Raw genomic sequence first — 24,101 nt, 5'->3', positions numbered from 1 at the left:
CATGGCTTGAACTCTGATAGTACAGACAGCTCAGTCTTGTGGAATTCCTTCAGTTTTGTTTTCAATAGTGCCAATAGGATTTTGTGAAAACATTCAATTCCTTCCAATGGTTCAAATTGCTCCAATTAGCAGCTTCTAATACTATTTTCTTTAAGAAATCAGTGAAGAATGCATGATTGCAGTTTTTTTCTGAACTTTATCATACTTGCTTGTTCATTCTGCAGCATCACTTTCAGTATCAGCTCAACAGGCCCATTCTAACGTCTTCCCCTTGCTGTATCAGAATATATAGTGCCCCCTGTAAGTAGTTGGACAGTGAAGTCAAAATTGGTATTTTTGCTTTATACTCAAGCAATTCAGATTTGAGATGAAAAGATGAATGAGGCAAAAGTACCGAAAGTCACCTTTTATATCTGGGGATTTCTGTGCTTTAATATTTAATAATAATAATGTTCCATCCCCCCATCTTAGTTGAGCATATGAATTTGGACAAATTACCTTAATGTACATTGAAGTAGTATAAGACTGAGGGTTTGGTTACAAATCCTTTGTACACAATAACTGCATCAACGGCCCACTGACATCACAAAACCTTTGGCTTGTTCTTTTGAGATGCTTTGCCAAGCCTTTGCTGTAGCCATTTTCAGCTGCTGTTTGGGGCGTTTATGACTTCAGTCTCCTTTTCAGCAAGTGGAATGGATGCTCGATTGGATTTAAATCAGGAGTCTAAGACTATCCTCTTTTTTCCCCTGATGAACTCTTTGGTCGTGCTGGCAGTGTGTTTTGGGTCATCGTCTTGCTGCATGATGGTGCACTGGCCAATGTGTCTGGAAGCATTTTCTTGTACACAGGCAGACAAGATGTTTCTGTACGCCTCTAAAGTCATCCTCCTGCTATAACCATTAATTACATCGTCAATACAGATGAGTGAGGAAGTTCCAGATTATGATACCTTGACCCATGCATTGCGGAGATTGTTAGTGATGGCAACAACTTGTTTTGGAGTTTTTCTTCACAGCTCCAATAATGTTTCTATTATCAACTGCAGGTATTTTTGTAGACTGACCTGATTTTTGCCAATTGCCAAATACACCAGTGGTTTCTTTTTCAAGATTGATGATTTTGCTATGCCCAGTTTGTCTGCAATGGCTCTTCAGAAGGGAATGCCTGAAAGGTGTTAACCGGGAACTTTTCAGTGGAATCACAACTGCTCTGGAAATGTTTTTTTTTAAGACTCAAAACAGAATGATCATGTATTAAAGAGAGAAAATATGGAAACTTTCTGGAATGCTGGCTTTGTATGATGGTGATGAACTTCAGCTTCCCTTCAATACCTTGATGGACAGGAGAGGTGTTTTCACAGCTACAGCATGTCCTTTTATTAATCTGTCAACGCAATTTAGATTCAACCAGCATGTTTTAAATGGAAGAACACACACCGTGGTGGATAACATCACCCATTTACCCCTAGTTTTACATTTCATACAATGATTTAAAGACACATGGTAGATGCTTCAACTGCACATATATCACCACACAAACTTTTCCAGTGTTCAAAAAGTGTTGATGCACTTGGGTAGGAGTGAACCAGTAATATGCAGACAAAGCTTCTTCTAAGTAGTGGAAGATTCCAATCTACTTTTGGGCAAACTGAATGTAATGAACAAACACCCAAGCCCTCCACTTCCCCATATTTTCTTTTTGGGTCCTATGAAGAAGCCCAGTGTTACTTGCAACGGTGCAATTCAATTCAGTATAATCCATCTGAGGTAGTCCACATCTAGACCCTTGTGAATGGAAACTGGTTTCCAGTCAAACATTCTGAAACACGTTTGTCATAAAGATATAACTAATGCATTGACGGCCTACATCGCATTCTGCGCTGGATGCTTTAAAAGAACTATGAAGAAAACTGACATTTAATTTACACAAATAAACAGTAGGGCTTCAAAGAATGTGGACTAAGTGATTTGTTGTAAAGCTTTCATCAGAGTAATCAGCAACAGTGTTTCAAAAAGAATTAAGTTAGCTCTGCAGTTTGCTGCAGAGGTAAGGAATTTAAACAAACGTGGTCCCTGGATTAGCGGCCTAAGTTTGCAATAAAGCACAAAATATCCTCATATCCAATACCTGTGCCAGGGCATGTTTAATAAGGTGTAATCGACGAAGGTTCCGTTTTGATCTCTTTTTACTTTCATCGCAGTAGGTGGTTTTAAGAATTAACGAGGACCTATCGAGTGCTCTAAAAAAATCAAATGTATATTGCTGAGATATTTTGAGCTTTGATTTCAAATCCGATTATGTATCGATCGATAATTCATAAAAGCGTCGATCTCTCTCGTATGAACCTTTGATATTAGGCTTCTTTTGTTGTTGTTAAGAACCGGTCTTTACCATTTTAAACGCACGCAATTAAAATGCACCGCGCATAATTTAATTCTGTCAGCTATTGAAATGTGCACGCTTTCCCCCCAGCCGCTGCCTAGTGCGGAGACACCAGCATCTCTGCACTAATTCCAGCTTCTAGCTCGGGTGCTGACTTACATCAGTTCCGCTCTCTATAAACTTCGCCCTCTGGTTCCTGTTCAAAAATGACAAGCCCAGTGTGGAGGCACGCGGTGACGTGACAAGATCCGTCTATTTTTTTTTCCCCTTTACGAATAGGAAGGAATAAACTTTATCCTGGGCCGCAGAGAAACCCGAGATCCGACATAACCCCACTTTGCGAAGGTACCACTTTGCATTTGGCGTGATTAAAGGCGCTGGATGTAAATACCTTGCGTGGCTGCATGAACGTAGACCACGAAACACCAGAGGAACGGTCACGTTTTCGATTTTTTTTTTCTAACGGTGGTAAGTCATCAAACAGCTTTGTTAATGCAAAGTTTCATGCTTTGGTACCGTTTAAAGGGAAACGCATAAAGGGCTTTAATCATGAACATGCCACACTTAACGTTACACCTCCAGGGGGAAAATGCACGGTGATTTATTGTCGACTATGATTTCAGGGCTCTTGTTTTGACTCTTCACTTTAAATTTGACTTTTGTTTCAGTGTAAGTACATTGAATGATCTTTAGAACGCAGTTCAATAGTAAGGAACACAAAAAGCCTAGGATCATATTGTTTACGAAATATAATGTCATCAGATACATTTCTTCCGGTTTGCTGTTACAAATGTGCAAACACCGTTGTACCAATTAACTTGACGAAGCTCAGGTTTAGTAGCCGGGTCTTGTAAGTAATTGTGCATTGTGGTTTTGCACTTTCACAGATTAGCTGTACAAAAGAAGTTGACGTTGTCTGTTAATTTGGTAATCTGACATTATTTGTCACAAAAAATACCAATTGAATTGGGTTTTTTTTTGCACATTTTGACCTTATTTTATTTTGAAAGAATTTGTATTTGTCGAGTATAATGTCTGGAATTTACGTCATTCAGCTATTGTTTATGATTTGTTTTATGCTGCCTTTTGTTTCTAGAAAGTCTAGAACATGTGTTAATAATAATAGCTTACACTAGTAGCGTCCAGAAAAGCGCTTATATAGCGCTTTTCTGGACGCTCCACTCAAAGCGCTTTACAGGTAATGGGGACTCCCCTCCACCACCACCAATCTGCAGCATTAAGATGCTATTTCTTTGTGTCATATTTGTCAACTGTTTCAGGATCAAGCAATAAAATTCTAAATATTTAGAGTGAATTGTATTGTTTTTCAGGTTAATTTGTTAGCTTCGATTCTGTTATTAAACCTTTAGTGATCATTTTGTTGTTTTCACTTTTGAAAGAATGTGTAATTTTCCCATCTGCCTGCAAGATTACCTAATACAAGTCTTGGGGGGGGGGAAGTCAACCTTTTTTTGTGGGTTTTTTTGCCACCAAAAGGTTTTTCCACAGCTCAATAAAAGCAACTGCTTTCCTCCCAACCACGGTAACTTTGTATATAAATAAAAAGGACAGCTAAAAAAAAAACCCAAACATATAAGGAAACTTTTTAAGCAGGTCTAAGAACAAAGCGATTAACTTACTGTAACTCATTCAACATCAGTACACCTACTGTCAAATAACCGTAGCAAAAATCCAAAGTTTAAGGTTCTGAAGTGATTCCAGTAGAATGTATGCAGTAGTGGCGGATTCTACACGCAGTATCCTTCAGACTTGAGCTAATGGCAAACCAAGGGTGATCTGTTGGGTGGGAAGCTTTGGGGACTAACCTGGCTAAATCAAAGTGCATTCCACACATCACTTCGTTTGTACTGCAGTAGTGATATCGCGTGAGGTATGCATTCAACGTTTCCAACCAGAAGTGTGTACATTTTTCTCCAACTAAAAAAAGACAGCTTTCCTCTCATTAACTCCTTGTGACTGCCTATATCATGTGTTGCTTGGTTATTGCAGGATTTTACTGTACAGCCGAAGTCATGTGAGGGCTTATCTTAACCTAGTGCTCTGTGATGCACTATTGCTGGTCTCTTTAAGACACATTTGTCTTTTTTTTTTTATGGGCATTACTTGCATTCCTCAAGCATAATCATGTTTTGTGTTGTCTGTACCTATTTATTTTTTAATTCAGAACAGAAAAAGAATCTTCATCTATGTACAAGGAAGTCAGACTTCACTGAACAAATTTGGTCTTCACTTTTGAATGTAGAAAATATTTCTGTGTTGGTTAAATACTGTATTCATTTTGATAGGCTCTTTATCTTATTTTCAAGTAATGCAAGTTAATGACATTTAATCAGAAAATCGGATGTGTGGTTTGAGCTTATACCTTAGCCACATCTAATCTCTAAATATACCTCAGGCGCTGACCACATTGATTGAGAGCATCAGAGTAAGACAAAGTTGTTGGTAAAGAAAACTAGGCAAACAATCAACACACTATATAGTTGATCTTTTTAGTGCAACAAAAGATCACAGTTCAATGATCAATTGATCATCTCGTGATCAAGGCTCTCTGTGATTCATGTGGTCTAAATGCAATATTAATAGTGATGTTGGTGTCAGACAATGATTTCTTAGCCTAATGTTTGGTTATTTTGCCTTTGACTAACTGGTAACTATTGCGTCATTGAAGTGCATGTTGAAACAGAATCGGCAACAAGAAGATTCTGGCTATAAACATCAAACGGCACAAAATCTTCTGGAGTTTTAGAAATATTTTAGTTAAAACAGGAAGACGATAGAAAATGACTGGTGATAAGATCCCAACAACACTGCACATCGAAAGCACAGTGGCACTTTTAAACCTATTGGGTGCTTATTTTAGCATCCTAAGATGTCCTGTCAGCAATTAAGATACCTGCCACTTTGCAGCTCCCTGTTGTCTGGCAACACAAGGCTGTTTTTTTTTTTTGTACCTGCTACTGTTTTAAATGGATATTCTGTTTATGCTTTCTTTGAATGTTTTTTTTTTTTAAATGTTGCCAGGTGTATAGTAGTTGTTGGGCACTATCTGTCTGCATCTCTAGTATCGCTGAATGGTCATGGAAGATGGTACTGTAGGTCTAAGTTACAAAATGACTGAGGCAGATGCTAATTCTGACACGGGCAGACTGGCCCAATAAAAACGATTCTCTTTACGATATCGAGAGCAGTGCGATTGCTTAACGAAGTGTTATGTTTATGTTTGGTTTAGGTTACAAATGGGTAAATATGTTAAAAGACCAGAAGAGCCAGTTAATCCGTTTCATTGTTGGTATTTGAAATAAGGCTGCAGTTGAAATCTAACACTAAGGCAAAAAAAACATGGAAAATGTATTGACTTAGGATAATAAGGAGTATGGTAAGCTGCCACATTTTCAGATGTACAGCAGAAGCACAGTCTGCATACACAAGTGTTTGCTTTATAGGCTGTGGCCAGATTTGCACATTCTCCAGGATCTTGACCACTAATCTATCGACCTTGCTGTTGATACATGATTGATCATACTGCAACTTGAGGCCCAGTCCATAGGTCTTACAGTTAGTGGGGGGTGGGGTAGAGAATAAACTTAACTACCCAACATTGGATTAAAAATAGTTTTGATCTTGAATTATGAAACTTAATATTGATGTGATTGAGAGAGAAGATGGTAAGAGGTGGTTTCTGTGAATACTATACTGAAACTAAATTAAAATATGAAATGATCTGCAAGATGTCTGTAGTTGGTACCTGAATGTTGCACAGGTGTACAGTTTGGAAAATGTTTTGATTCTGAAAATGTATGTAGCACTGTAAACAAACTGGATGACGAGGCGGGCGATTGTTATCATTGCTGCCTCACAGTGCTGGGGTCCTGCATACAATTCTGAGCCCTGCTATCTGTGTGGAGTCTGCATGGGTTTCCTTCTACGGTCTTAAGACGCATTGGTAGATTAATTTGACTTCGGGGGGGGGGGAAATGGCCTTGGAGTGAGTGAGTGTGTGCGTGTCTGTGTCTGTGTGTGCCCTGCAATGGACTGGCAGCCCACCTAGGGAGTTTCCTGCCTTGTGTCGGTAGCTCGCTGGGATAGACTCTGGCTCCACCGTGACCCTGTATTGGAATGAGTGGTTAGAAAATTTATGGATGTACATGTACCATCATATCAAGGAGTAATGTGTCAGGGTGGGTACTTATTTCAATGCATATTTGGTTAGAAATGCCTGTCTGGTGCTCCCATACAGTATTTATTGTACCCTGAGTGTTCATGATGTGTGCCCATCTCAGAGCTGTGACAAGGTTGAATTGGATGACTGCACATATCTTTTTGTGAACATCTGTGATGCACAGAAAGACATCTAAGATATTACAAGCTTAAAGCTGTGCACACATTTCTGAACCTATTGTACCTTAATTGTAAAGGGCAGACTATAATAGCAGAATGCAGGTTTGTTGAAGTCTGATTTGGGCCCAATTTGGTTGTGTGCTCTCGCCACTCGGTCGCTTTGCTGGAAACCCAGCAAGCTTAGGCTCTTCAAAGATACTGAGGAAATGCACTGGACTTCATGGACTGACTAATTCATACTGCTTAGTACAGTACTTCCTAGTCACATCTATTTCATGTATTGTTCTGGTTGAGTTAAATAAGTCCAAATCCCCACAATGTTTAATTTATTATCATGTGGTTAATTTTGTGGTCTTTAAATGGATCTTTGAGTCTAATAAGTTATGTACAGTATTGTTGTGTTTCAGAATCATCATAGTACCAATTAAAAATCTGGTACTCCTAAAGTGGCCAGTTGATCTTGCTGGAGAAGTTGCATGATGTGCTTAATGTACTCTTGTATACATGTTTTCTTTACAGAATGTAGTGGAAGCAGCAACATAATTTAAAATCACCGTTATTAAAATGGTGTAAGGGAATTGGAGAAAAGTGAGTCTGAGCTATTCCAAAGTGACGGACTCTAGAGTATTCCCTGGATTGTTAAGAAACATTGACCTTGTCATTGTTACTTAGCAGCATTCTGAATAATAAAGGGATAAATCAAAAGTCTGGAAAAAAGGTGCAAAGTCTCCATGATACAATCATTTTTCTTAGCATTAGTCAACAGAAGCATAGAAAGATGCATGTGCCACTCGCCATTCTGATTTAATTTACACTTCAGTTAATAATCCTGATAACCTTTGCAGGCTGTAGCAGAACTCATTAATCAGCCCTACCATGCCCGTATGTTTCCTGTGGTGCTTGGTGTCTGAGATGAATGTTTAAAATACGCTTACAGCTTCGCCTGGGTGAAAAGGCAGAGCGTTCTCTCCGAAACTGACAAGTCTGCGTCCTAGAAACAATATCAGTAATGCTGCACAAAGTTATGAAACACTGTGCATTTATTTTCTCATGAAAGGCCCTTTATAATGGCATAATTTTGCCTTGTTTAAAGAATTAGGGGTTGAATTTTTTTGTTTCGCAGAAAACAAAAGCTTCTTCACTGCGAACCGTATTGGCACATTTGCATTAATCGTGTTTACGGTTATGGTTGTAGAGAAAAGTGGGTTGCAAGTGAGCAGTTGCAAGGGGGCGTCATCTTCTTGCAACCCCCTCATGTTGGAAAATAATTCTAGCTTGCAGAATTGAGTGGTTGAATGTGCTGATATGAACAACACGCTTGTGAATTTACTGTGTGAAAGGTTTTGAGAAACAAGGAGCAAGGCTATGGTGACTCTTGGCTCATGTAATGTACATCAAGGGAGACGACGCGTTGTGCATTCATTGTCCTCGTTTTTCCGTCTTCCGGTTGGGTCTTATTTCAGATCAAAACACAAGAAATACGTTTTCACACTATTAGGGCCTTCATTTCAATTGTAATGAACAGTCCTTATTTCTATCCCAGGTGCTCTCTGGAAAGGATTTCATGCTGTACTGTGGGGCAAAATGTTTGTTGTCTGAAATGTGGCCCCTTTTAAAGGTTTAAAGGTAAAAGATGCTACGGTGTAGAGCTGTGGCAGGGCACTTCATCACTGTGCACAGCAGGCCAGAAGATGCAGTGCTGAAAAGCATAAAATCTGACACCTGACAAGAAGGCGGGCAGCACGCTGATTGATGCTGGAGAGTTTTGTGTGTCCTGAGCAAGACGCCTCACACAGATTGCAGATGGATGCCAAGTGTGAATGTTTTCTTCCACTGCTCATTTTTCAGTTTTGTCGGCAAATCAACCAGCTTCATTTAATTATGGCTTGCTGTAGGCAGGCCGTCCTGTGACTCACAGTGTGAAATTCACACCAGCGTGTGTTCCGAGAATTGAATTGCTTGAGGATGTTTGCAGTAGAAAGGAAAAAGTAACAGAATTGGGAAGATGAAAATACATAAATCTTGGGAGGGAGGAACAACCCTTATTAAGCTGTGTTAGCGGAGCCTGTGATGAATTAGGTTGATTGAAATTAGAAATCTTATTCAGATGTGTATGTATTCTAAAAGTGAACTTCCTTGCATCCTTTCTCCATTGCACAGAAGTAAATGAGCTCTTGTTTCACAATCTGTGCACTATGGACTGCATTTAATTATAAATGCAAATTTACACGCATTGTTACAAAGGCTGGCTGGTGCCGGAGTAAAACTTAAGCAATACAGCAAGGGATGTTATGTTGGTTTCTGAAGTGCATAACTCTCTTCAGCTTCAATGCCGCACCTCTCTCGCTGTCTGCATGGCATGATGATGTTCTGCCCATGTAGCCCTGACTGAAGTGCTGTGGTCCCTGCTGGCCTTCTTTGTATTGGCTTACAACACGTTTGTTTTTGTGAAAGCTAAGATGAGAGCAGAGCACTGTGTTTAATTTACTACTTCAATCCACTGACTCAATATTTGCAAAGCACTGTGCTTACACACCCTGTGGTTTTGCTAAGGGGCTGTGATCTGTAGTGGTGAAATAGACTTTTTACACTGGAGTCTGGTGTTTGTGTGCAGGGCTCAATTAAAGCTAATTGTGGGTAAGACACTGTCTCGGCCCATTCATAGGAGAGTGCATTGCAATGATTGTTGCACATCAAGTGAAAGATGCTGAGGCTGCAAAAATGACCAACATTACTGTATACGACTGTAACGTGATAAATTGCTTATGAGTTGAATATGAAAAGTCCTCTTCTGCCATTCATCTGGTAACTTATTTGTCCACTAACAATTAAATCATGCAGAAGGAATAGCAGTGCTTTAAGGTTTGTAAACTCTCATGTTTTAGGATTTAGAGACTCTTGCCTGTTTTGCTTCTTTTTTTTCTTTCACATTTCAGTTTTCAGCGGTTTTCTTTGTACACGTTGTCTAGCCATCTTTCCAGACAACAACAGAAGTTATGAACCTGTATTGTCAGAGTTTTCTGCAACTCTGCCAGTAAAAAGACAACCAAACACATACAAGGCTGCTTTTTAAAGTATTTTGTCCTATGTCTAACGTTCGCTTAAAGACTAAACTCTTCCGTTCTGGATCTTGGCTTATCTTGGTGGAGTCAAAGTACAGAGTGCCTTTTTTTCTTTGTAGTGCTTCAGTTTTGGTCGTACCCAGGATGTTGGCACATCATGTATTGCACCATTGCATCCATTTCATCAGGCAAATTAAGGTTTGACCTTCATGCCTATTGATTTATTTGCGGTTTTTAAATTTCAAGAGAAGAAGAGCAAAGAAGTTCTAATTAGCTACAGTGGAGGCGCATAATGTATTGATCCTCTTTCTTTTACAAGGTCAAACTTAATGACCAATGTTTCCATCCTCATTGTTTCTTCAGGGTTGCCTAGTTTATTTTACCCCCAAATATAGGTTTTGGGGGAAACCTAGCACTGTCATACATGCTTTTACTGCTTGTCATCTGTTTACATTATTATTTCTCATCAGATGCCCTTCTCTAGGTCCAAAATACATCCTAAAAACATCAGTACAAAAATCATTCAAATACACAGGAAAAATATGTGAGATTGGCACATTGTAGTAAGTGTCAGTAGAGCAGAATGAAACAATGTCATAGCTTTCACCACACATTTCAGATTGTGAGCCATACTTGACTTTTATTTACTCCTTTCATGCTTTCTGGAAAAAAACATCTCCAGTTATTCCCAAGATGCATGCAATTTCTGATCTAATTACTTTAGATGAGTCCTAGTAAGCTCATGGAATTGAAAGACAAGACTAGATTTCAGGCTCTTCTGTCATTACTCAGTGTTGCAGGAGTGTTGTGAGCGATAGGCAGCAAAACAGACAATTGGACGAAGTATTGATCTGTTTTCTCCCATGGCCTCTTGGTTTTGAGCCGTTTCTCTGCTGTGTGTTGGGTGCTGATCGAGTCTAGGCAGTGCACTGACCATACATTTCCTCCAGAGAAGCTACTCCACTGACATGCTCATATAGTACGTGAATTTATGGATAGATCATTGTATACACTTATCTGACATGCATTGGAAATTGGGCTGATGTGCTTTCTTTAAATTCATTTTTATTCCCTAGAGAACTTTGCCTTTTTTTCCTGTTCAAGAGGCCTTATAGTGTGATGCCATAATGGATAATATGTGTGTGTGTATACATATATATAAATAAAGAGTGTATGATTTTTGTTGGGTATCTTCATGGTGTAGCATTTCCTGACGTATTGTGAAGGCTGGCTGAGAGAATTACAAGTGATCAATGGTGAGACTGTCAGAGCAGAGCACATGCTGTCGGAGGGATTGACGCGGACAGCCGCAATTACATCGCACTCGGCGCGGACATCAGGATCACAGACGGATGAGCACAAACTGAATCCTGTCTCCGAGTGGTGGACGTGAACAGGTGTGGGCGTGTGAGCCATAAGTTACTGCTGTGCGCGGCAAACTGCAGGATATGGTTAGATAAGCTTTTTTTGCTCGGTGTGCCCCAAAACAGGGTGAATGGCCCCTTTTGTCATACTGGATGTACCATTTCTTTTTTTTTTTGTTGTGGTAGAAAAATGTTGAGGTAGCCTAAAACTGTTATTAAGAAGCTCATGTTTCATCCAGGGTGCCTTGCACTACATTAAAAACGCTGAACTGTAAAAAGGACATAGTGCCATACATTACTTAATGTAATTCAGGGAACGTTGTTGCTGCACTGGTGTGTAGCTTTTTTAGATATGCTCAATCTTAGTGAGAAAGATGGATAAAAACTTTATTTTTACATTGTAATGACGAGAATAAATAGTCAGAAATGGAAATAAGGCTTTTTCTCTTGTTGTGGCTTCAGTAAGTTGGGCTACACCAGTGGACACTGACCTGGTTCTTGAACCAAGACGAATGAGGTGGTTTGTTCTGGTTCAAGCCAATGTGTGAAAATGACCAATTCAGGGGTTACATGGCATGTTTTGCCCGTATGCATGAAACGGAACACATTAATCCGGTTTTCTCATCGAGAACATATTAAGGGTGTTTGAGTATTTCCTGTGCTTCAGAAACCAGTACACCTCACCCACGTTCAGATTCAAAATGTGGGTCATGCAAAGTCCTTCTAGCTTCAAATAAGTACTGAAGACATGCACATGGAGAATATGTTGGTAAATGGCCATATTGGAAATTACTCCTTTTTTGTACTTCACCATATAGACAATAATACAGCTCAAAAATGCAAATACAGTTCCTGGTGCAGAGGAGCACAGGCAGTACTGAGCAGACTGTTGTCTCAAGATCTGTCTTCTGTTCTGCAGTTTAATTTGCAAGCGTTTTTCTTCTCTACTCTAAACGTAAGAAATTCAGCTCTGTATTTCTTAGTCCTTGTTTGTTTGTGAACTGCCAGTTCATGGGTTTCAGCAAGTAAAAGAAAGTTGTGTATAATATAACTTGTCCCTATTCTTTTCAAAATATTTTTGAATGATAAGGACTTTGTCAGTACCATTGAATGTTTCACTAGCAGAAACAATTTGTAGCACTAGAAAATATCCTGTGTTTTTTTTTTTGAATTTGTGTAAACATGCATCATCTGAAGTTTTGTTTTCCTCCTCAGACTTTTAGAAAATGTTTGCCGTTGCTCATTTCAGTGTGCTGGGACAGTGGCGGTGATGCAGAGATAGCTGTGTTACTGTGGTCAAAATAAACAGAATTGATCTCAATTTGTATGCAGTAAATTGGGGCCTCCTGGAGATGTCAGTATTTTCATTATCATAGGATGTGATGATTCTAGTGAATCTTTATCTTATGCTGAAACTTGAGTTTAAAAATCTGTGTAGGATGAAGTGCTTGAATAGGTTTTTTTCTTTGACTTATACTGTATATATATGCCTCAATTTCCCTTCGGGATCAAAGTCTTATCTTATGCATGATATTTTTAAAATTCACAAAAATTAATTTATCCTAATTTAGACATTTCAAATACTACTTTTAAAAAAGTAGGCAGCAAAAAAGTACAATTACCCCCCCCTCCCCATCACACATTTAAAATATGTTTTAATGACGGAGTGCCTGTGGACCAGCATACCATGGATGGACAGTGGTAAAGAGCATCTCCCTTTTTACAGATCTCAGAAGTGAGAGCAGCACAGTTAATTTCAGGACTATTCATCGCAAACTGGCTTTCAGAAACCAAGCTGTTTTATTAACACAATTGGGAATAAGCTTTGTAACATTAAATGCCTTTCAGGCAACCAAAGTTTACAAGCGGTTTCCTGTAGAAATGGAAAAATTTCCTCCATTCTTCTATTGTTGCCTTTGGGGGGGGAAAAGGGCCGTGTGGTTTGTGGAATTGTCAGTGTTCAGTCCAGTGCAGCAGTTAGACGTGATCCATGGAAATATGGATTAGCTGTAGGTAGTCCATTGAATTTGACAGAGATCTCGCATGGAGCCTTCTATATTCTCTATTAGAACATGTAAATAACCTAATAAATAATTAGGAACATGTAAAAGGTTTATTCCATGCTGGAAAGAGAAGAAAGGAAATGCAAGGTTTTGGCTGTGGAGCCTTCTTCGGGTGAAACGTTGTTTCCTTTCTTCTCTTTCCAGCATGGAATAAACCTTTTACTTGTTCCTTTGCTGACTCAGCTACCTACTTCAACTAATAAATAATTATATTAATTTAGTACTTGTTTCTTTTTCAATTGTTTGAGTTGACATTTTCTCTGATAAAGCTGAATGACAAGAAGTTGTGAGAGAAAGTCCAAGTGCCACTAGGTAAAGTGTGATGCTACAATAACTTCCTCTGCGCTCTTCCCATGTGTAAAGTGTTTTTCCCAAGGTAATTTTACATAATAGTTGATTAACCATTATCCTTTGTTTCTTAATGAAAATAGTATAGACATTCTGTTCCTTACTACTTCTTTTTTGTCCAACTTCGAATGCAAACAAAAAGGCCTGTTCAGTTTCTTTACCATTGTGTAAATGAGGATGTTGAATCAGAAAGGATTATTGAAACGCTTCTGTATCACGATGTTTCACCCCTGAACATGAATTGTGCAACGATGATAGACCCTTTTAAGTATGATATGAATAGGTTACATTTTTGTGATATGCTTCAAAACGTGTTAGTGCTCACAGCCCTGGTTAACACACCTCATTGCTTTCTTCATAGAAAATTAAATGAATCGTTTGCAAGATGGGTAATAGGCTCTGTGTGTCAGCCCTTCACATCTGTCCTCTCTTTGTGAAATTAAATTTCCAGATGGTACATCATTTGCAGGTTAAGAAATGTATGGAGAGGCCCTAAACCCATCTTGCCACCCCCCAGTCTATGGACTGGCCCCAGTCCCTCCCTGCCAGCACGGCAATTAAACTATACTCTTGGTACGGAGCACTTTTTAGCACACGCGACCCGCAGAGGACAAGGGCTTTAAGGAACTTGTTCCTGGTATAAAAACAATAAGGAGAGTTTCTCGGCCATTAAAGTTGCAGGTTGAATTCTATGGCCCGGACCTGACTAGTTGCAGCCTGGTTCATGTCACTAACAAGGAGTCTGCGTCAGTTTTTGCATCTCCGATTAGGACGGTGGTGCAGCTTGCAGCACAGCAGGTTGTACTCATGCTCCAAAATCCACAAGCTTGACTTGGATGGCTAGTGGCACACAAGGCTTTGGAAAATGGCAACCTCTGGCATTTTCGGTTCCCTGACTGAATGCTGACTTACCTTGCGAGGGCAATGAAATGTCTTAGTCCTCTGCTGAGCTACAGAACTGGCCTTATTTGGCCATCCTTTAACGGGCTGTGGGGTGGGAGATGTTGCATTGAAGAGCTCACTGGGAAGGATCAGTGTGGAGAGAGCTGTGGATCGTAGTGTTGGGTGTCACCTGGGGGATGATTGGAGCCCGTGAACATTACTTGGAGGATCCTTCTCCACAGCAGGGGAGTGTGGAGAGACCGTTAAGCAGACACACTAGGATTATGGGGATGGCGCACGTCTCGGCTTCACAGGGGCTTTGTCATACGATGACTTTAATACAGCCACAAACTGAGTGGAGCTTGGCATGAAACATTTACATATTTAACAGATATCTTTATCTAAAGTGATGTAACATTCAAAGCAGCATTGCTGAACAGGGTAAAACAATGTTTTGGTGTAATACTGCCAAGTGGTAAGTGTTGTGTTGTGTTTTTTTTTTTATTATTATACCCGTCAAGACTAGCAGACATTTCCAATAACTGAAGTTATTGACGGCTGTAATGCCGATTTACTCTACATTATTTCTTAGTGGTTGTACTCTGTGGTTATTTAATCAAGTAACAATTTAAGTTGGTTACCCATGATAAAAATGAATAAAGCATTAAATACATTTACAGTCCATTAAGAAAGAATCTCTGTTGTGGTATGTGATACTCTATTTTTCTGGTTGGGATCCTTATAAATTACACCCATTTGACCAATTATACAGTAAAAAAATGCCTTATAAAGAAAACTTTTGTTGAACTATAATATGACCCTTAAAACTTCAAAAACTTTAATAGGTGCTTTCCTAAGGATACATATTTTAATAAACAAATCATATTGTTTTGATCTAATATTTCTCTTTCTAGTGCAGAAGATAGTTTAAACATTATAATACACAATTGTACACTTAGGTCGGTTAACTATAGGTAATTAAGAGAACTACAAATCATAGAAAACCGTTCCCCATCTTTGCAGTTTGGATAAATTATACTAGATGGCGCACTTGAGTTATGATATGGTGGTGAGATTAGTTCAGTGTACACTGCTACAGACTTCATAGAACTGTAGATACATAAATGAGTGCTTTTTAAACAGAGGAACATTTTTTTTTATAATGGTAGTCAATTAAGGATTTAAATATCCAAAAGCATAGTGACAAATGTTGCCTTTTTAATTATTTAGAAAAATGCAGATGTAGGGAAATGCAAAGTTTTCCATGCAGTCTGTTAACAACTATTCTGTGCTGCTGTGAAAACAGTACTCTAAAAAGACTCTTGTACATTAGAGATTAGTTATCCTGCACACATTTTAACTTCCCTCCAGGGACATTTTAAATCAAAAATATTTTGTGCGAAGAGACCTTTTTAAAGGATTGGAGAAAACCATATAGATGTGTGCGGACACTTGATATAAACCAGCGAGGTAAAAAGTCATGAAAAAGCTATAATGTCAGTTAATGACGATGGCAGATCTAAAGAAGAGGAAAAAGAACTGACAATTTAAGTAGACAAATCAGAAGTCTCAGAGTATATATACTGTATATATGGTTTAGAATCCTCAAAAAAACATTATAAAGGTACATTGTTAGGACAATAGACTACCAAATACATATGTTTACTATAACATGTTATTAGCACTATATAATGATTTAAATTGCATCTATTCGCTTAATGGTGTGCATAAAGAAGTTGTTTTTGTGGGAAACTTAGACGTACACCGTGTAAGAAAGCAATCATTAAGTGGTCTACCATTTAGGTTTCTGCTGCTGACAGACCCAGTTTATTGAAGCACGTAGGAAAGAAAAGGTTTTGATCCAATTTTCAAATCTGAAGTAAACAGGTGAGAGAACTGTTAGGCAGATTTGATCTAAACATCATATGCTTCAAGGTATACTGTGACACTGTTCAGATGCATTACAGTAGTTTACAATTCCTGGAAAGATGTCCTTCAGAGGAGGAAGTGAATGGGATGGGATCAGTGGAGAAAGGATGGCAGTATTTTATTAATGATCTTCAATTATCCCAAGAGGGAGTAATCCGAGAGCTAAAGAACTATATCTCAAATCGTTCAATAGATCCATCAGGAAAAATATAAAATGATTTAAAAAATAACAGTTAAAGATAAAGGATGCAAAGGATTGCAATCATAGCTAAAAAAAGGGATCTTAGAAAGAGAGATGGAAAGCAATTTGCATTGGAGGCAAAAATAATTCAAACAATGAGAACAAAATAGTTGATGCACTAAATGAGTATTTAAATCATATGTCAGCTAGGGAAGAGGTCCACAATCTGTCTCTGAAGGAGGAAGGACAAGTCTTTATTTTAAATAAGTATAACCATAGAAGAGACTGAAGCACTCTGGGGAACTAGAAGCACGGAAGATTAAGAAATCCACAGGCTTGATGGTAACTTGCCAGTTGTACTCAAGGAAATGAGAGATGTTATTCAAAAGCCACTGACTCAAGTCTTCCAACAGTCACTCAAGACAGAGGTACTACCCGTGCATTGGACAACTGCCCGTGATGGCCCCATACACGAGAGTAACAAACTCGCCCAAATAATTATAAACCAATAAGTCTGTCTGTTATGAACATGTAAGCTTATGGAAACAATTGAGAACCAGAAAAAAAGATTGCCTATATGGTAATAATATAAACAGGAAGTGTTTTACATGCTGATACAAACAAAATGGGAAACATCTGTGATAAAAGAGGCTACTTACGAAGAAGACTTAGGTGCTTCTTTTGATGCATCAAACATTCAATCAAACATTGTCTACAGTCTTGTAGACAATTGGGGGAAGCAATAACGAAGGCAGACAATGTTGTTAGATGTTCTAATGGGATGCTTTATTAAAATTGTATAACAAACTGGTAAGGCCTCATCTGCAGTATTGTTTAGAATTTTGGTCTGAATCCTTCCAGAGAAGAGCAACCAGATGTGGCTGAAGAGAACATTCTACACTGACGGAAGGAACTGAACCTTTTTAGTCTTGAAGAGATAAGACCTGACACAAATAGTCAAATTCTTTAAAGGGATTGACAAAGTGGACTTATTCACAACAGACAGTGAATTGTGAACTAGAGGACACACATTGAAACTAAATGGAAGTGCATTTAAAACTGAGAAACTAAGTGTTTAGCCAGATGTTTGTTTGAGTGCAGAACAAGCGACCCAGCTGTGTTATTGAAACTGATATCCTTGCTTCCTTCAAGATGCGGCTTGATGAGATGTTTGGATCATTAAGCTACTAACTACCAAAGTCTGGCCTTTTCTCATTCGTAACCATTCTTGTATTCTTGTCTTGCAGGTGCTGTAATGTAATGTTGCTGTTCCAGATGTGCGCATTCTGATATTTCCACCCATTTGCCCAGTCCACAGACTTTAAAGCCACCAGCTCAAGATGATCTCCAGGACGCTTCTTGTCCTTGCTGTTATTCATGTGCAATTCGTGGTCTGCTTCTCCACTCATGCAGGGACTTCCCAGGTTTTGGATGTCAGTCACCAGGAAAATAAAACTCAGTGCGCTTCTGCATGTAAGTGTTGTCTTCAGTCTGTTGCTTTTCCAAGAACAGAAGGTGGTAGATGTTGATTCGGCCACCAGATTTCAATCTTCCTGAGACTAATTGGACCCAAATAACAGACATTTGCCTGAAAGATCAAAGGAATCCAAAAGACGCTATGGACAATGTTACAATTAAGAACACAAATGTAGGATGTGAAAATCATCTAAAATTATTTTGTCACATTAGAATGTTAGACCTTCATGTGCACATATCAGTTAATTGGAAATAACTTGCTATATGAAATGTCATGTTCTGTATGAAAACTAAGATAGGTTTGTTTACACTTTTAACCGGAACCTCGCCAACTCCTGATATTTCAACTTCCCCTTATAAGCAGAAGTGTAAAAGCAAAAGGGTTGTCAATATCTAAAAAACGCGCTTATTTGAGGGCTGTATAATTTCAAAGGCACCATGTGTTTCAGATTTAACATTAAAGGAATGCTTGGGCCTTAGCTGTGTTTATGAGCTTGGTGCTGCACTGGAGAACTGTTTCTGAAGTCTTTGTCGTAACATGTTCTTTCTAATTAAAATCACACACCGCCCAGCACCACACACGGTGTTGTGGGGGCACACAACCTTGGTGTCTGTGGCAAAGTAAAAACAGAAGTGAGGAGAATGGAGAAACTGCACAGTGGGTGCAGATTGCAAAAGCGTCTTGTGTGTGTATATACAGTAGACTGGAAAGGATTATTTAGCCACCCCCTGTCCCAGCCAAACTATAGGATTTCCAAAGGGCTTACGCTGAAATGTGGGTTATGTGAAGGGCATAAAGACAAAGTCAGCAGTACCATCTGGAAATGTGCAGCATGGTATGAAGGAGCATTCAGCACGCCTTTTCAAAGGACTCGACCACAACAGACACTTGAAGGAGCGAGGGGCTGGAATACTTAGTGCTGAGAAAAGCACTTCACCTCCATTTTGATCCCAAATCCATTTTTATGCAGATGAATAAAGATGTAGAATCAATTCAAGCCACTTGGGGGGGGGAATCAGACTTTATAAAAAAATTCATTCAATTAATTTGTTCCAGAAAAATAAGTGTTTTCTTCTACTTGAATCGTGTTTGAGTGGAAGAAAACTATTTTGAATAATTCCAGAGCCAGGCAGAACATGAGTTAATGAAAGTAGTGTTTACACTGACAAGCAACAAAGCACTTAGAATTAATGTAACCCTGTTTTCTGAGAGAGTGCCATCTATAGTTGTTTAAAAATAACTAGAGATAACATTGGCTTCTGTTGTACAGTGCACAGCTCTGAATTCCCAAGGTTATGCTCTGAATACGTGGCTTGGCTGAATCTCTTGACATATCACACTAAATTAGTTTTATTTCTGCCACTTAACATAGTTTGTTGTCCCATTTAGTCTCAACATGGTTGTTACAGTCCGGTAGCAACATATTGCACGGAAGTCAAATTTTTCTTTGACGTTTTAAAAGATGATTTCTTGTGATGATACATGTAAAGCCACTGAAGTGGATTCTCTCTCTTCGGGGGGGGGGGGGAATCTTATTCCGGAGACGGTCTTACATCCTGAACACTTTTTTTTTTATTCTCTGGTATTAAAGAAAGGCAATCTGCCCAGGAATTTTGGATTTGAAACAAAGAAACTGTGTTGTGTAAATTGTTTGGTTTATATATCTCCAAGAAAGATAATGTTGTCTTTCGCTTTTTGGTTCACCCAAGCCAAATATGGCGTTTTCTTTGCAACGGCATTCTTTTTGTGATATTTGAGATTTTTAAAATGTTTTTCCATGAGCAAACAACTCTGAAGGCCCAGCATAAGTGTGAGCTTCCTTATTCGTGTGTTTTTCTACTGCGCATGCTAATAAATGGATCATTCAGAATAAAAACGGCTAGAGATCAACACCGATATCCAGAGAGAGAGTAGTCAGGTTATTTTTGGTGGACTGTGTTTTGAGTGGAATAAATATTTTCTATTTAGAAAGAAACACAGTGGTACATTGAAGCTACAGTGAATTATAATAAGAATACTTATTTATTGAAAATAATAATTTTTTATTGTTTTCCTAATCCATTCATTTTCCGATCGTTTCATCAAATTGACGATGGGGGGGAAGCCGGACCCTATCTTGGCAAGCAACGGGCACAAGGCAGGACAAACCTAAATGAGACACCTGTTCAGTGCAGGGCGCACGGTCACAAACGCACACACTCACAGCAGAGCCAGTTTTCCCAAAAGCGAATTAACCTGCCAGTATGTGTTTGGAGTGTGGGAGGAAACCAGAAGATGCAAACTCCATTCTGATAGGTACTGAAGTCTGGTGAATCCAGGGCCCCAAGTCTACAAGGCAGCAGTACTAACCACTGTTTCCCTGTGCCACTCATCACTCAGATTCTTTATTATTATTATTATTATTATTATTATTATCATCAGTGTTTTTATCACTGTAATCCATTCATCTATAGAACAAGGCCCTTCAGCCAGGAAAAAGGAATATCAACTTCTGGCCACAGTGTCCTCATCAGGAAAGCATGAATTTAAATTCCTAACGGCGTGTGTGCGTCTGTTTTGCAGGTGAAAACAGCACAGACTGTATGTGGTCTTTCTTTAATGAAACCGGAAAACAGTGCTTTTTCTTAAAGTGCCCTAATGTGTCCATCTGCCAAAATCTCACCTTGGAAGACATTCGACAAAATTCAGGTACGTGCATGAGTGTGGGTCCAAGCAGAACCGATTCCTAGACGTGCACTAGATTTTCCTCTTTAATTAAAGAAGAGCCTGAATAGCTGCTAGCTGTCTGTGACCAGGGTTCCCTTTAGCAAGCCGATTTGGGTGGTTTTTAAATGGCAAATTCTAAAAATGCAATTATAGCAGTAGAAATTGCTTTTCAAAATTGATGGCATTCGCCCAGACCATTTTCAAGGGTTAATATAATTTTGATAACAAGCTTGGATTCTTAGCTGCTTCACAAAGAGCATTCTAGCATTCTAGCATTCTATTGTAGGTAAAATATCAGGAAATAAATCCTCAAAATATATTTTTACTGTTTAAAACTTGTTTACCACAGTGCTACAGTACCTCATTTTGCTTCTCGCGTCTTAATGTCTGAGTATTACACACTTATGAGAAACTGTTGTAGTTCTTATAGTATCCTTTCATTAGTTAACAAAAAGTCCTAGTTCGCCCACATCTGGAACATTGAATTCAGTTCTGGCCATAGCAAAAATGGACATAAACAACTTTGAAAAGATCCAGAGAAATACTGTTACGCTTCTCCCCAGGAAGAAAGTCATGAGTTATGAACAATTGACAGAGCTACATCTTTTTACTCTTTGTAGTTGATGGATGGCCCAGGGGAGAGTTGGAATGACCTTTTTATGAAAATCTTGGAAGCAATGATAAAGGTTGATTCCAAGGGTTATTTCAAATTCATCCACTCCGTTTTCTGTCAGAGAGCCGTTTCTCCTCAGAATGATTTGCCATGTCATGACTTTGTATCGGTAGACTGGGATCCATCAAGAATCGGCTAGAAAGCACATTTGGATCACAGGAAGGGAGGTCTGGCAAGTCAAGGGCATTGCTTTACTGTTCTTAAAAATAAAAACCATACTTTAGCGGTAATAATCGGACTCAGAGGTGCGTACATCTGCAGACAAGCTGAACGCTCAAGAGTTCTTGTTTATCCTTGCAGACACCAGAAGGGAAGGAAGCTCTGCACTCCAGAACTCCTCTCCTGCAGTCCCATCCCCAGCGTCTGAACCAGGCCCTTCTATGTTAGTATCGCCAACAGCATTGGCAAGAGCCACATCCTCACCTGCCACAGCAGCCAGAGCAACGTCACTGGCTGCCACCAGTACCCCCTCCAGCAACAGTAGAGCCACGGTAACGTCATTTCCTGCTCCTGTAGCTACAAACACCTCGCCAGTTCAGGACTTGAATGCCTCTTCACCTACTATAGAAGGAAACCCAGAATCCCATGTGCCCAGCTCTGGCAGCTTAAACACCACCCAAGAACAGAACACATCCTCCTCTGTAAATAATTCTTCACCAGAGACCCCATCGCTGACTAGCCCCTCAAATACTTCAACGCCAAACGCTGGGTCCCCTGAACTTCCACTGCAAAGCATTCCATCGCCTTCTGCCACGGTTCCTCCACATACCACTGCCGCATCCCTGAATACCGTGTCGGCCGAAGTGCCAGTCACCGTATCGACCAACACCACTGCTGCTCAAACTCCGCAAGGGGAAGCCCGGAGTTCCCCAGCTAGTGCCTCGGAGACGACGAAGATGACAGCAGTGACAACTGCTGCAACAACAACAACAACAACAAAAACCAAGGAGGCTCCAGTGGCAGCCACAGTGAAGGCCAGCATCCCTCGGTCAACCACGCACGGTGCAGCCTCAACCTCTCAGCCCAGGCACGTATCGAAAAGCCTTCCAGGCAACATGTCCACCTCGCGGAAAACTACCATGGGAAATGGGGAAATAACTGATAAAGGCCTTTTAGGCATCGCTGCCGGGCCACTTACCAGGCAGCTGGTGGACACTAGCTCCCTGCTTGCTGTATTTCTCTTTGGACTTCTGTTTTTTCTTGTGACTGTAGTCTTGTTCCTCACACAAGCTTATGAGAGCTATAAAAAGAAAGACTACACCCAAGTGGATTATTTAATTAATGGAATGTATTCCGATTCAGGAGTTTGACTTTTTTTTTTTTTCCACAGAAACTATTTTTTTGTCCGATATCCTGAGAAACTAAGATAAGGTTTACGAAGGGTATAGTGTGCCAACTTTAATTAAGAAAACATTGCTTCCAAGACTCGAGGTACTACACGGTTAGCTACCCATCAGAACATTCGTAAGGCTTATCATACTTTAATCTCTTGAATCCTGCAATTATATGTGTAGTTTTTCCTCATACTTAAGCTGACCAAACTCCGTCTTAAAAAATTCTGACCTCTAGTACATTGAGTTAAGTTCACAAAACGGCTCAATGGCTCTACAGAGCATATTTTACATTTTTTGTCTATGCAGATGGTGCTCCCTTTTAGAATTAATACAAATGAGACATACACCTGAACACTGAAGCTTAAGTATTTGTCAAACCCTATCATTTATCTGTGAATAGTTTTTCTGTTAAGGGTCAAGACCTTCTTCTGTAAATAGTTTTTTTTTTTCTTTATGCATCCACTACTGTTTGGTGGATTAATATGGTACTGCATATATTTTCTTTAATATTTATTTTATATCAATATGCTTTCCTGAAGATAAGACATGATCGCATTTACAGTATCTTCCACTGATGTTCCACTTGGTGATGGGATGCCAAATGCCTAAGTAAAGCACATACTTAAAGCCAATGGAATTGCTAAGCCATTTAAAGTGTACTCCATGAACTAACAAACTCAGTTTAGAACAATAGGACTTAACAATGAATATGAACCTCAAAACATGGAATAATGCAGATCAGAATGTCTCTGTGCCAACTTGCGTAAGTATTATTTTTTACTAACGCAGTGTTGAAAAATAAAACGGGTTTTGCAATAATAAAAATTCAAAACAATTTGGTCATAGTTTGTTTATTTTGAAGTTAAGGTTTTCAAACCTGCTGCTTTTTATTTGATAGAAGGAAGAACATACCAAATATGTGAAGAAGCTCTTTTTCGTTACTATCCTGTAATGGTTCACCATTGGGAAGCCTGCATGTTGATGGAGTAACTGGGAGAGCCTTATCAACCATGTCTTGTGCAGCTGTTGTGAATCGCGGTACTACACCTTGGCTCTTTAAAAACGCTAAACTGCAAGTTATTTCAGTTACTTTTACTTTTTTTTTTATACCATCACAATTCGGAAGCAGCAGTTGGTGATTTTGAACAAGGACGAGGATGGGGGCTCAGACGAAAGAACTCTGAACACTCATGCCAGCAGCCATATCACCCTGCAACTCACAACTGGCAACCCACTGAAGCTAAGCAGGTGTGAGCCTGGTCAGTACCTGGATGGGAGACCTCCTGGGAAAAACTAAGGTTGCTGCTGGAAGAGGCGTTAGTGGGGCCAGCAGGGGGC

At 39.4% G+C, this 24,101-nt stretch overlaps 1 protein-coding gene across 2 annotated transcripts; it reads left to right on the top strand.

Moving 5' to 3' along the window:
* Positions 1 to 2,552: 2,552 nt before the first annotated feature.
* c18h11orf24 (chromosome 18 C11orf24 homolog) lies at positions 2,553 to 23,598 on the top strand. Of its 2 annotated transcripts, XM_088611158.1 has the most exons (4): positions 2,553 to 2,853; positions 17,821 to 18,046; positions 20,613 to 20,738; positions 21,730 to 23,598. In XM_088611158.1, exons 2-4 carry the CDS (start codon positions 17,914 to 17,916, stop codon positions 22,737 to 22,739), a joined length of 1,269 nt encoding a protein of 422 aa, XP_088467284.1. In that variant the 5' UTR covers positions 2,553 to 2,853; positions 17,821 to 17,913; the 3' UTR covers positions 22,740 to 23,598. The 2 variants fall into 2 exon arrangements, with proteins under 2 accessions (XP_088467284.1, XP_088467286.1); XM_088611160.1 differs by lacking the exon at positions 2,553 to 2,853 and having other exon boundaries at positions 17,513 to 18,046.
* The last annotated feature ends 503 nt before the right edge of the window (positions 23,599 to 24,101 follow it).

Source organism: Lepisosteus platostomus, chromosome 18, assembly GCF_059453375.1.
Source record: "Lepisosteus platostomus isolate fLepPlt1 chromosome 18, fLepPlt1.hap1, whole genome shotgun sequence".
Classification (NCBI taxonomy): Eukaryota; Metazoa; Chordata; class Actinopteri; order Semionotiformes; family Lepisosteidae; genus Lepisosteus; species Lepisosteus platostomus.
The sequence above is the reverse complement of the archived record's forward strand: the minus strand, read 5'-3'. Positions and strand labels throughout refer to the sequence as shown.